This window comes from Rhipicephalus microplus, chromosome 6 (genome assembly GCF_043290135.1).
Source record: "Rhipicephalus microplus isolate Deutch F79 chromosome 6, USDA_Rmic, whole genome shotgun sequence".
NCBI lineage: Eukaryota > Metazoa > Arthropoda > Arachnida > Ixodida > Ixodidae > Rhipicephalus > Rhipicephalus microplus.
In genome coordinates, this window is record NC_134705.1 from 201,046,358 (window position 1) to 201,059,098 (window position 12,741).

General features: G+C 42.3%; 1 protein-coding gene across 2 annotated transcripts in view; it reads right to left on the bottom strand.

Annotated features, from left to right (window-relative positions):
* Positions 1-12,741, bottom strand: part of LOC119166906 (proteasome activator complex subunit 4-like) — an 81,544-nt gene that overhangs the window by 22,685 nt on the left and 46,118 nt on the right. For both annotated transcript variants that reach the window (XM_075867583.1, XM_037418295.2), the window contains exons 27-31: positions 10,550-10,679; positions 6,771-7,091; positions 6,411-6,536; positions 2,673-2,825; positions 408-512 (exon numbers count right to left, since the gene is read on the bottom strand). In XM_075867583.1, the coding sequence (XP_075723698.1) occupies positions 408-512; positions 2,673-2,825; positions 6,411-6,536; positions 6,771-7,091; positions 10,550-10,679 (835 nt within the window). The remainder of the gene's footprint in view (positions 1-407; positions 513-2,672; positions 2,826-6,410; positions 6,537-6,770; positions 7,092-10,549; positions 10,680-12,741) is intronic.

Below are 12,741 nucleotides of genomic sequence, written 5' to 3' on the forward strand. Positions count from 1 at the left end.
GATTTCATTGCGAGTTCGAATAAACCGGAAGTTCAAATTAGGCGTGTTCGAATTAATGAGGCTTGACGGTGTTTATTTTCCGTCACACGCGTGGTCGCGTAGCGGTACATCGAGCCGTGCGGCGGTTTCCTTCTTTGCATGCTTATAGTTGTGCGCCCATCTGAGCATACATTGCCAAGAACTATTATAACTGATATAACGAAATAATGGATATAACAAAATAATTGTGCTTCCTCTTCAACTTCTTTATAACTAGGTTTGAGTGTACTTGATTGTAAGCAAACATAGTGGTATCAGTAGCAAAAAGTTGCATTTTTATGCGATGCTAACCCTATATATCAATATGATTTATGTAGCTTATTATGGTTAGTTCACCAAGGCTTCTAGCGATGTACCCAAGTTCTCACCGATATTGTGGCCATGCATGTTCCCCAGTCGGGCAGAGTTTCTGGCATTATTGCAGTCATGCCCAACTGCAACACAGGCTCCAACATGGCACGCAACTGCTGCATCTGAAATGAGGGCCAATTAAAACTCAATATTAGAGTGATGATTACAAAGAATAATAAAAGATGTCTATATGCGGGAGGACGTCCTGAAGTCAAAGACTGCAATTGAACTTCCTATCCAAACTAAACATGAAAAGCAAAGGTTATAGCAGTTTCTGCACATTTAATGTGAAGGATTGCCAGTTTTGATCATTAAAGGCCAACTGCCACGAAATTTCACTTGCACGCAAACGGACATAAACACGTAGTATACGGTATATATGGTAAGTTATGATAATGACAGTGAAAAATCTTGCAGTTGCGTATTTAATTTATAATTGGTGCTCTAATTGCCAGCAAGCAGACGACGCAGAGCTCTACTGGTGTGACCTAGCAAATCGAACAGAAAGGGATATGACGATTACTACAGAACGTCGCCGCATCGCTCCTTGTGAGCAATCCTCTCTGCCACTGAATCGCTCTTTGCAACTGTACTGCCTTGGCGTTGCCTAAAGACAGCACATTCTATACACGTTCGTGCTGCATTAAAGTCAATGATAGGTCAAGCTCAAGTCAAGCAGTGTTTCTGCATACAGGGGTCAGACACTACAAACCCACCAGTGCAAAGCCCGGACCAGCGTTTGATAAGAGGCATGTTCACACAGCTTTCTCAAGTTTACATAGAAAAAACACATACACTAAGGGGCACGTCCGCGATGTGCATGCTAGAGGAGCGCGGAGCAGACAATTTTTCTGTCGTTTACGTCACTTCTGGTTAGCCGTAATGGCGTCGTTTTTCTAATTTCGGTCTCAAAAACACCGTCCTTTGCAAGTTTTTTTTCTAAGGTACCTCTAACTAGACTACCTATATATTGACTCTTTGCGAAGTGCTAAATTTCGATGCAGTTGGCCCTTAATACTGCATTAGTTAAATCATGTGAAAGCTGCAGTTATTTCGCAACTCAAATAGACAGATAGAGACTGCTTCGAAGTTTCAAGTTTATTGAACAACATTACTACACAGAAGTGGTAGATTTTTCCCAATTTACAGAATATGAACAGTAAGAACTGTCATGGGGACAGCTATGTAAAAAATATTATGACCGAGATGGTAAATAGATTCTAGTATAAAAGAGTAACATAAAGAAAACAAATGAGTTTTGAATAAAAAATAAAACAATATTATATGCAACAATAAGAAAATTGAAAGGCCAGCATCAAGATGCCAGCTTTCCTGCCTGCAAGAGCCGACTATAATGCTGCTTAACGATAGAAACAGCTAGCACATGCACTTACATCCCACAATTATGAGACAAGAAAAAGTTCCAGTGATAAAGTCAATGATTAGCATGCCGATAAAAAACTTGGCAATATTGATGGGGGTTAACACTAGTTTGCCAGTGCAATTAAGCTTCAAGCATAATTCTATGCAGATCACTTTGTGTCATTTCATTGACAATGTGAAACACCTTCAAGACTATTTTTGCTTGGTATTACAAATAGGGCCAACAGCTTTATGACAACTATAGCATGAAACTTTAAAGCAACAAAGGCTTTGATGAGAAACTACAGGCAAAGCAGCACACTTTACCAAAATTAGCAAGAAGCAGTTTTTAAAGATTTTCAAGCAAAAAAAAAGTATGCATGAAAACGTGGTCACCTTTGTCCCCATTGAAAGTAGTTGGAACACTACTGATGTATAGATTGTCTTAAACCCATTGCTCACAAGTGCATTTGATTGCAATTTTGGATTGCCTAATGCTTATACTACTCATTAAAATTAAGGGCTATCTGTCCACATTGGGGTCTGTATACTACTAGCATATTCAAACCATGATGAGAAAAAAAAAACTGTGTGCAAAGGGACGGTATAAAGATAAGTAAAACAACACAAGTGCACAAGTGCTGCTGCGCTCGTGTTGTGTTACCTATCTTCGTATCATCCGTGTTTTTTTTTTTTTTTCTCATAACGTATCACCAACTAGCAAAACTTTGTCTCACTTCGAACCATGAGCCACATCTACATTTTTCATTTGACAAGACAAGTAAACTGCAATCAAACACACTGAACATAACAGTTACTGCTGTCATTCGCATGGTGACGTGCCCAATGGGATAGCCAGCATTAAGTTATGGTTGGCACGAGGTCCAGCTGCTCCCAAGATTGAAGCAATGTTGTGGTACCTTGATGAAGTCCCAGTGCTTGCTGCCTCTCATGAGGCCTGCAAGAATCTCCAGTGCACAACGCTGGTTGCTCTCCTGGTTGCTGCCAATCCTGGCGAGGAGAACCTTCTCGAAAAGCGGCAGCAATGCCGAGCCGTAGTTGCGAAACAGGCCCTGTAATTCGAGCAAGTCACCGGGAAGTCAACAAGAGAAACAACACTCGCAAGCATTTTTCAGCACAGGGATATTAAGAGCCCAATACCTTTTAGACTACACGTCCTGAAAGATGTTGCTGCTCTGAAGTATGGAAACAATTATTTACGACTACTGTTGCTATGCCGTTGATAGCATCTACAAACTCATGACTAGCTTGATCACTGCCTCTTTCACAGGATGGCTTGTCCTGTCAAAAAGACAAGAACCAGTATTCACCTTTTCCCTCCTCCCGTTCCTTATTGTACAACACTCTTCCTCTATGAGGCTGATAAGTTTATGTGAATTACATGCAAGACCTATATGAATATTCAAGCCTTCATATAAGCAAATGAACACTAAAGTATTGCAACTCGTTTTTACATGAATACATTTCCAAAGTTTAAAAATTTTCATGAACTAAAAACAAATGAATAGATATTTTTTTACCATATGCAGCCCACTTAAACAGGTAATTTCACTGAACGTTTGAGCCGCTATGCCGTGAAATCGCCTACAAAGGGGAAATACGCACTGAAGCGAGGACATTGAGATTATGTGTGCCTATTCCCTGCCCTCTGATTATTTTTAAGTTCCAAACCGTGTTAGAGATGCTTACATGATTCAAGTTTGGCAAACATTAAAACATTGCATGATTTAGTCTTCATAACTTGCACGCACTCTACCGCTATTCAAATCCTGCTACTATTAGAATTTCCTCAGGTATGATTTAACACTAAGTACTATTCACTTCAACTTCATTAAGAACCAAAAAAGCAATACTATATGCACAAGCCTAAACACCAACCTTTGAATTTTCAATGACGGCCCCTTGTCTTTTTTTTTTTTTTTTTGTAGACAACCTTAATTTTTTTATCATTTTTTACATTGGGGAAGGACAACCAAACGAAGTGAACAGACAGCAAGGCCAAGAAGAGCCTAGAAATAAGCTCCTTGGAACTAAAATTCTTCTTTTATTTAACTTGTTGAAACATTGGCCGCAGTGACATTTCCTGTTCACTTCGCTGAGCTGGAAATATCGGCAAACTGGTACTTCTCACACATGAGCTTCGCCTGTACCCCTTTTTTCAATTTATTTGAAGTATAATGTCATGGTCAGCATTTTTCTTCTATGGTGTCAGATGCAACACATGCTAAAGGCACAACGAGTGGCCAGAACGAACGTGCGATTAGATCGTAGTGAAATGAAATTAGCATAAAATATAGTGACATATTTGAGATTTTTTTTTGCCTTACGACTAGGATTTATATTTTTAAACTGTGCATAAAATTATCAAAAACCATTTTGTTGCGCAGTCTAGCTAAAGTGCCTTGAAGCTGGGTTATGGAATATGGAATCGATCACTTTGCTGAATGGGGTCACATAGCCTGATGCTGTTGTTTGCGCAAGTCCTCAAAATTAGAGTATAGAGTATATTACCGTATATACTCGTGTAAGGGCCGCCCTCGTGTAAGGGCCGCACCCCAACTTTGAAAGCGGATATTTCGAAAAAAAAAAAAACAAAAGTTCAAAATGTCCCGCCAGAAAAGTGTAGTTAGTTCATTTACAGCCAGATGGCGCTGCACGCTTTTCCGCTTTTATTCTACTTCCGCCGACGCGCCGACCACGCTGTTGACAGCGCGCCGCCATATTTGCCTTGTGCGGCCTCTTTGTTGGCATCGTTCCTAGCATCGTGTCGATACGTTGGCAGCGCGACTTCAGATCGGTGTCGTCGGTGTCACTTTGTTGGTTGTAGTGAACCCTGCAGAAGCCAGCGCACGTGACGGACGATGGGCCGGCATCTGAGATCATTCACTGCAGCATTTAAGCTGCAAGTGATTGACTATGCCGAGGAGCACGGGAAGCGGGAAGCTGGACGAAAGTACGACGTCGATGAGAAGCGCGTGCGTTACTGGATGAATCAGAAAGATGCCCTCGCCGCTACTAACAGGAGCCGAAAGGCGTTTCGCGGGAAAAAGTGCAAGTACCCGCAACTCGAAAGCGAGCTCGTCAACTACGTCGTCGACACACGAAGGGACGGCTACGCCGTATCGACTGACATGATACGCGTCAAAGCCCTCAGCATCGCTCGCCACATGGAAATACCCCCGGCACAATTCAAGGCAAGTCGGGGCTGGGCTACGCGGTTTATGAACCGTAACCAGCTTTCTATTCGGCGCCGAACGACGATTTGCCAAAAACTGCCGCGCGAGTACGAAGACCACGTCATTAAGTTTCATCGCTTCGTGAATGCTCTCAGGAGGGAGCATGAATACGACCTGTCCCAAATTGGGAATGCGGACCAGACACCTGTGTGGTTCGATGCACCGGAAAGCACCACAGTGGATTTAAAAGGTGCGAAAAGTGTGTCTGTGCGCACGACTGGTGCAGAACGCCAAAGGTGCACTGTGATGTTGTGCATCACGGCAGACGGCAGGAGGCTTCCGCCGTACGTCGTATTTAAAAGGAAGACTCTCCCAAAAGAGAAGTTCCCTCAGGGAATCGTCGTACGTGCGCAAGAGAAGGGCTGGATGTCCGAGGAACTGGTCGTTGACTGGATTAAGACCGTCTGGGCAAACAGACCTGGAGGGCTGTTACAACGGAAAGCCCTCCTTGTTTTGGACAGCTTTAGGGGCCACTTGACCGACCGCGTCAAGAACCGAGTTGCCGCAACTCGTACGGACTTGGCCGTCATTCCCGGTGGCCTGACGAGTGTGCTGCAGCCGCTCGACGTATGCGTCAACAGACCATTCAAAGTGGAATTTCGCCGATGTTACTCTGAATGGATGGCTGGAGGCGTCCACGAGAAGACCCCTACAGGACGGCTGAAGCGGGCGTCGCTCCAACAGGTGTGTGAATGGATTTTGAATGCGTGGCGTGCCATGTCAGTAGAAGTAGTTGCTAAAAGCTTCAAGGTAACGGGAATTTCGAACTCCATGAACGGCACCGAAGATGACCGTCTCTGGGAAGACGCGGACGCCGAGGCGAGCTCCTCCGAGAACGAGGACAGCGAAATGGAATCCGAATAAAAACATTTCTGGCATGTCATTTGTGACTCTTGCACTCTGCTACTGTTGCATAAACAGTACAGACCTTTGGCCTGTACTGCCTGTACTAAATCGGCCTGATTCGTGTAAGGGCCGCACCTAGCAAAATTTTCGAAAAAAAAGTGCGGCCCTTACACGAGTATATACGGTAGTATCTAGCCTGGCTCAATTCTGCGCTGCTTACGACTAAAAGGTGTAGCACAATGAAAAGCGGTACTGCTGTTGTGGCCCCCAGCGGACCAAGTCAAACTGTAGCCCACAGAGGGCACGCATGCGCAGTAAACCATCACGCTCGAACTCAAACCGTCCACATGCTCACTGTCTGTGGCATGTCTGCATACGACTTCATATTCGTTGCAGGTTGAGAAACTCCGATTACAAATGTTTCGCGGCGCTTTTCACTTAACCATTCCGGGATCAGACCCACTTACGGGCTAGATTTCCTTCATGCTTAGAAAAATAGGCACCGCAAAAAACGGTTGTTGGCGCCTTTAAAAATTTTCAGAAGAAATTACTTGCCTTGAACATGTAGAACCTTTTGGCATCAAACCGGTCATGGCCCTTGCGTTCTTCTAGTGACAGGTACTTGGACAGTTGCTCCACAAATGATTCAGAAGTGAAGGCTTCAAAAATGGCTGCTTCAGACTATAAAGAAGCACAATAAATGTAAAACACAGATCAGCAACTGTCTCTGATTGCTTGCGACATTTAATATATACACTAACTAGCCCAACAGTCTCTATAATTACAAACAATTAGCATAAACATGATAAAATATTGAGTTACCTATGGCCATGTCCTAAAAAATTTCAGCATTGGCTATGCTTGTTGGCAGTGAAAGAATAATTAAAGGTGGTTTCCACTTAAAGCAGTACTCACTGGCGACATCTCCTCAGCTGTGCGATCCAGTGAGGGCTGCTGTTCGTCGGGCGCATAGACGAGGAAGGGCTTGGGTAGCCGATAGAAGCCGATGTGAGTTTTGTGCACGAAGTGGTGTTTCTGCCACCGTTCCTTGGTGTCGGGGCGCAGGGCACTGTTGTACTGGAGCCACAGATTGGCAGGCCGCTTGCCCGCCCGGTCCACCAGGGTGGCCAACGTTGGACTGAGCTCAATAGACTGCTGGTCGATCTCAGCAAGTTCTTGCTTGACATGTTTCTTCTTGAGCTGCTTGAGCACTGTGCCCACTCCCAGGATGGCCACCTGTCCATCATTTAAGTAAAGAAAATGTACGATTCAGGGGTGCTCATCATGGCAATTGCTCTTGGTAAGACATTGTGAGAATACGTCTATGGCTGCTATCTCTTCTACAAAGAATATCACACGACCCTTCAATTCTAACCCAGAAACACTTAAGTGTGTAAATATATTCCAATTTATCTGCAATAAAATGAAAACTTTTGATTTTATTCTATGCTTTCACTTGTCTTGTTCAGCAGAATGCAGCTAAAGCCTTGCCCACCATTCAAAAATTCAAGGATGCCAATTCAATAACATCACTATTCTCTTATCATACTTCAATGCTGTACATACTGATGCTCCAATCTATCACCACCCAATACCTTTTCTTAAATTTCAGAACAACCCCTGTTTGCTAAAAAATTACAGACTGAAACAAGAATAATTTTAAAGCTTTTTATAAACAATGCTGATTTAAGAACTTCAGTATGATCACTGTGCACTTTTAAAAGTCATAGACGAAAAGTAAATACAGGATACACATGGCTCAGTTTTCAGCTAGTTAAATAAAAATACAGTTGTTCCTTATTTTCACTAACACTCGTGACACTTGAAGTAGTCACTGCCCTCACTAGGCATGCAAGATATTAATTTATTTTTCTGTTATGCTAAAAGGCTTCTCCGACAATTCAAATGCTTTGAATACTGAAGTATTTGAATTTGGTTTACTTCAAATTTAAATTATAGGACATTTTTAAGTATTTGAAACGAGCGAGTAAATGTACATTATTCCGCATGTAACTCCCTGCAAGGGTACTTTCACTGCAGTGAAGGGGTGCTACGCCATGAAAACAATGTATACTATAGTCCAAATGTAGTTTTAGAAGTCAGAAGTGTGGTAGCTTGGGCTAGTTGGTATGGCATGACGATAGTTATAGCGCGAGAACAAAATGACGACACAGAGACAAGAAGGACACGACACGAGCGCTAACTTCCAACTGAGTTTATTGCGCAGAGCGCGAAAATATATAGAGGAGACTGTGACCATGTGACAAAAATCATATGTCACAAAGAGCAAAACATGAGTAAAGGAAAAACAAAAAAACAAAAGCACAGAAAAAGGCAAAGAAAAGTCTATAAGAAAACGAAACAGAAAAGTAAAGGTAATATAACTACTTGCGCGCACCAAAAATTTTGAGGAACCTTAGTTCCTCCTCGGACAGAGATACGGAGGGCTCGCTAATGCAAGACACCAGTTCGCGTGCCATCTGCGCGGCCTCGACAATGACTCGGTGCGCTCATCTTTGTGCTTGTACAGCGTCGCTGTGTCTTTGAAAAGGGGCACACAGTTGCACTCAGTGCAGTGCTGAGCAAGAAAACCATCTTTCCCGTTTCTAACATTGTTAGCATGTTCTCTCAGTCGATCGTTCCGACACCTTCCGGTCGTTCCGACATAACAAGCACCGCATGAAAGGGGGGTCCTACAGAGAACTTACCGGGAGCATGCCACATACCTGTTTCTATGCTGAACTCTGCATTCCGTTGATGACTGCATTTTCAGGGGGTTTGTATATTTATCGAGGCTAATTAATTTGAACGGTGCAGAGAACAGGACACGAAGTCCAACTCGTTTTCCGATTTTCTTGAGCCTGTGTGATATCTCGTGTTTGTATGGAATCACGGCTATCCTTTCACGCTCTGTATCCGTGTTGCTCGAATTCTGTCACTGCCTCTCTCTGCTTTATTAGTCTGCAGGATAGTCTCAGCAACGGAAGCGATGGAAGCCTCGGGGAAACCCGAAGCCTTAAGCTGGGAAACTTGAGCTTTGAAGCTCGCAGTGATATTGTGGGCACACGACCTATTTAAGGCATTCTCAAGACAGGTTCGTGCTATGGCTCGCTTAATTAACTTGCTGTGAGCTAAAAAACAGTCTTAAATCCAAAAAGCGTAATTTTCTCATTCTCGGGCATTTCCTGTGTCAACACAAGAGGCTTTAAACAATCTTCAAACACACATATCGTTTGAGTCGCAATCGAGTGGAACATAGAAGGGTTACAATTTAGAAGAACCAAGAAATCATCCACATATCTGAGCACTTTGATGACATGCGAGCCTTCTAACTTTTGGTTTGACATGCGCAATAAACTCAGTTGGAAGTTAGCGCTTGTGTCCTTCGTGTCCTTCATGTCTCTGTATGATCATTTTGTTCTCGTGCTATAACTATCGTCATTTAGAAGTCAGCAGCGTTTCCCTCTTCAAAGACGAATGCATGCAAGCCTACACAAATGAGCGCGGCGCACACTCCAGACTGACGTAATGAGTCAGACAGCCGGCGACCCCGCCTTCAGAGAACATTTCCGAGTGCATAGCTCAGGGCTATTCCGTTACTCATGGAGGTGATCAGCTTTCGTGCTTCGGTCATCTGAGCGGGGCCCCTCCCAGCTAAGAATTACCCCCCATGGTGGTTTAGTGGCTAAGGCACTCGGCTGCTGACTCGCAGGTCACGGGATCGAATCCCGGCTGCGGTGGCTGCATTTTCGATGGAGGTAAAAATGCTCGAGGCCAGTGTGCTTAGATATAGATGCTCGTTGAAGAAACCCAGGTGGTCGATATTTTCGGAGTCTTCCACTACGGTGTCTCTCATAATCGTATGATGGTTTTGGGACGTTAAACCCCAAGAATTATAATTATCCAACTATAGAATGTACGCAACTTCTCTGTAAAGGCCGTTTCACTGCAGTGAATGGGTGAGGTACTAAGCTATGAAAACGCATATCCAGGAAAAATCGATATTGTCGCAAAGTACTACCACCGCAAGGTTAAATGATCATGTCCCTCTCACATCGATTCATCGTTTCACAAGTTTATATTCTTGCTATATGCTCTCAGTAAATATTAAAACGTAACATAATTTACAGGCTATTACTCGTGTTTTATTGAAAGTCTAATCCTGCTACTACTCAAAGTAATTTTCACTTCCTTTGAACGAAAAAGAATGGCATTTGTACAAGCCTTGTTTCAATAAAAAAAAGATATATTGTGCTAATTAGTTTACTCATGACAAATATGCTCACTATAAAAAAATAGAATGTGTGACAAATATGCTCATTTTTCTTTATAATGTGTGATATACACTATTCGAATTTGATTTGAAATTATTCGAAGCAAATCACTATTCGCTTTGAATTTGCTTGGAATCTGAAAACTCATATTTGCACAAGCTTAATGCTAAGCCAACTTGCCCAATAAGACCTATTGGCCTACTTGTATTGACTAATCATATATCCTACTTCCCCACCGGGTATTCATCATGCGAAGACCGAGTGATACGTGGGGTTTAATGTCCCAAAACCACCATATGATTATGAGCGACGCCGTAATGGAGGACTCCGGAAATTTCGACCACCTGGGGTTCTTTAACTTGCACCCAAATCTGCGCTTAGCGTGCAAAGACTGTACAGTATGAAGTGTATAATACCTACCTTGCGCACATTGAGCGTGTCGTGCACCAAGTGATGGACCAGCATGCTAACAGCAGGTGTGGGCAGGGGCACATCATTTCTGATGAGTAGCTTCACCATCACCAGGGCCATGTGGTAGTGGCGCCAGTGGCTATGCACAACATCGTTATAGCACAGTCATGATCATGTAAGTTAGACACGACCAGCTACTAACACCAATAGACAGTTGTAGTTTACCGGACCTAGCGGAATGGCGGGCTTACTGCATAGTGGGATCGAAGTGCGTATACACAGTAATGTATGTGACCCATATCGCTCATCGTGTGCACACTATTTTTTAGATTTAACGTTACAATGTCAGCTTGGTTTACGCAGTGTACGTAAAACATGGCAGTAATTTTGGACGCCCGTTTTAAAGCGATTTTGGCATAGTTGTCGAAAGATCAACTTTGTTCACTGCAAACCACTGTTTAAAAAGGCTTTACTTGCCTTCAGTTAGCTTCTATGACAGAGTATTACCGATAAATTAGCAGAGTTTTTGAAATAGCTCCTTATCTCAAACATCTCTAGGTTTAGGTTGATGTAAATAGATTGGCAACAAATATTTTCCCATTTGGTACGTGGTTCATATTTTACCTTTATTATTACTAAAAAAAAAACCTTGTAACATTGCTTCGTGCAGTGACACAGGCAAGCATTCTTATTTTTTTACTTTTCCCTGTTCTTTAACTTACCCTCCAATAGGTGGTGTCGCTGTTATAACTGGGGTACGTAAACCATGTAAATGCTATCCTGCTAAACTATAAGGCGCTCTTCGCAACGACCACCGCCCCTGGTGCGGCTTAGGCCCACGCCTCAATCCGCTGGTTAAATAAAGTTTGCTCACTCACTCACTCACTCTTCGCAACGAACGTTTGCGGCACGGTAACGATATTTCATTATCTCACACTATCGCGCTAATGGCAACTGTCTAATGCTGCTATGATTTCATGCCAGGGCCAGTACTAGCAATGCAAGTAGTTGTATTTGTACGGAAAACAAATGAAATGCTAAAGAGACTTGTGGCAAGGGTATTAGTGCTGCTAGTATCAGTAGCAGCGCAACACTATTGCTAGAACCAATGCTCTAGAAGTACTGCCAGTATCCCTTCTACCAGAACCATTGGTAGTGTACTACAGTATAGGCGTTCCAGTACAAGTTCCAATTATCACACTGGTAATGGTACCATTAGCATCATTATTAATACTGGCAGCTGTCCCAGTACTTGGATAGTAGTATTGAAAAATAAAAGTTGCTTAAATAGAATTGGTGCTTAAATTGAAAAAATGCCTCTAGTTGCATTAGTTGTTCATGTGGATGCCGAGCCTGCACCGCGGAACTAATTTTCACGATCCCTTCAGTTCCACTGTAATGAATTTTAGTTTGTACTAGCAGGGATACTACATGCAAGTACTGCTGCTTGAAGTACTGCAAAATTCAAAACTTCTGTTGCTGATAGACTCTGAAAATTCTATCTATAGCAGACAGTATTTAAACATTTTGTGAACTTCCAGTGCTTGAAAATAAAAATAAAAAAAGGTAAGACTGACATGTCCTTAGTCTTCCTTTCCTTCATTTCTTTTGCCCTCTAGTTCCTTTCAAGCTGTAAAATAAAATTTCAGACAAATTTTGTTTCAGAGAAGTCATGGGGTAGGCTGAAGGAAATAATGTTTATGTTTCAATGGCCACTCCTACTCGTTTACTTATATATTACTTGAAATGAGCAAAAAAAAAGTTAAAATAACATAAAAATGAATATAAAATAGACAACCATTACTTATATACAGTTATGGTAACACCATTACGAGCCAATAGGCCAGAATTCCTTACTGACATACCAGCTGAAAGAAAAAAAATTAACATACACGAACAGTTGTAATTTCAGGAGGAATGATACATAGTCAGTTAACTGCACTGAAAAAAAAAATGAACAAAAATATATGTTCTCACTGTTTATTTACATAACCATAAAATAGTACTGTATCACAGCTTAGAACAGCCCATTTGTCCTCTGCTCTCCTGCTCAGAGCACTGAACAAGTTCGCACTGTATTGTAAAAACAATTTTGATGGGAAACCATTTGTTATGCTTGTTTAGAGTGCCTAAAAACAAAATCGATGTAGTCATTGCTTGATTTGAGACTTCACAAGCTTACCAAAAGAATTTAATACATT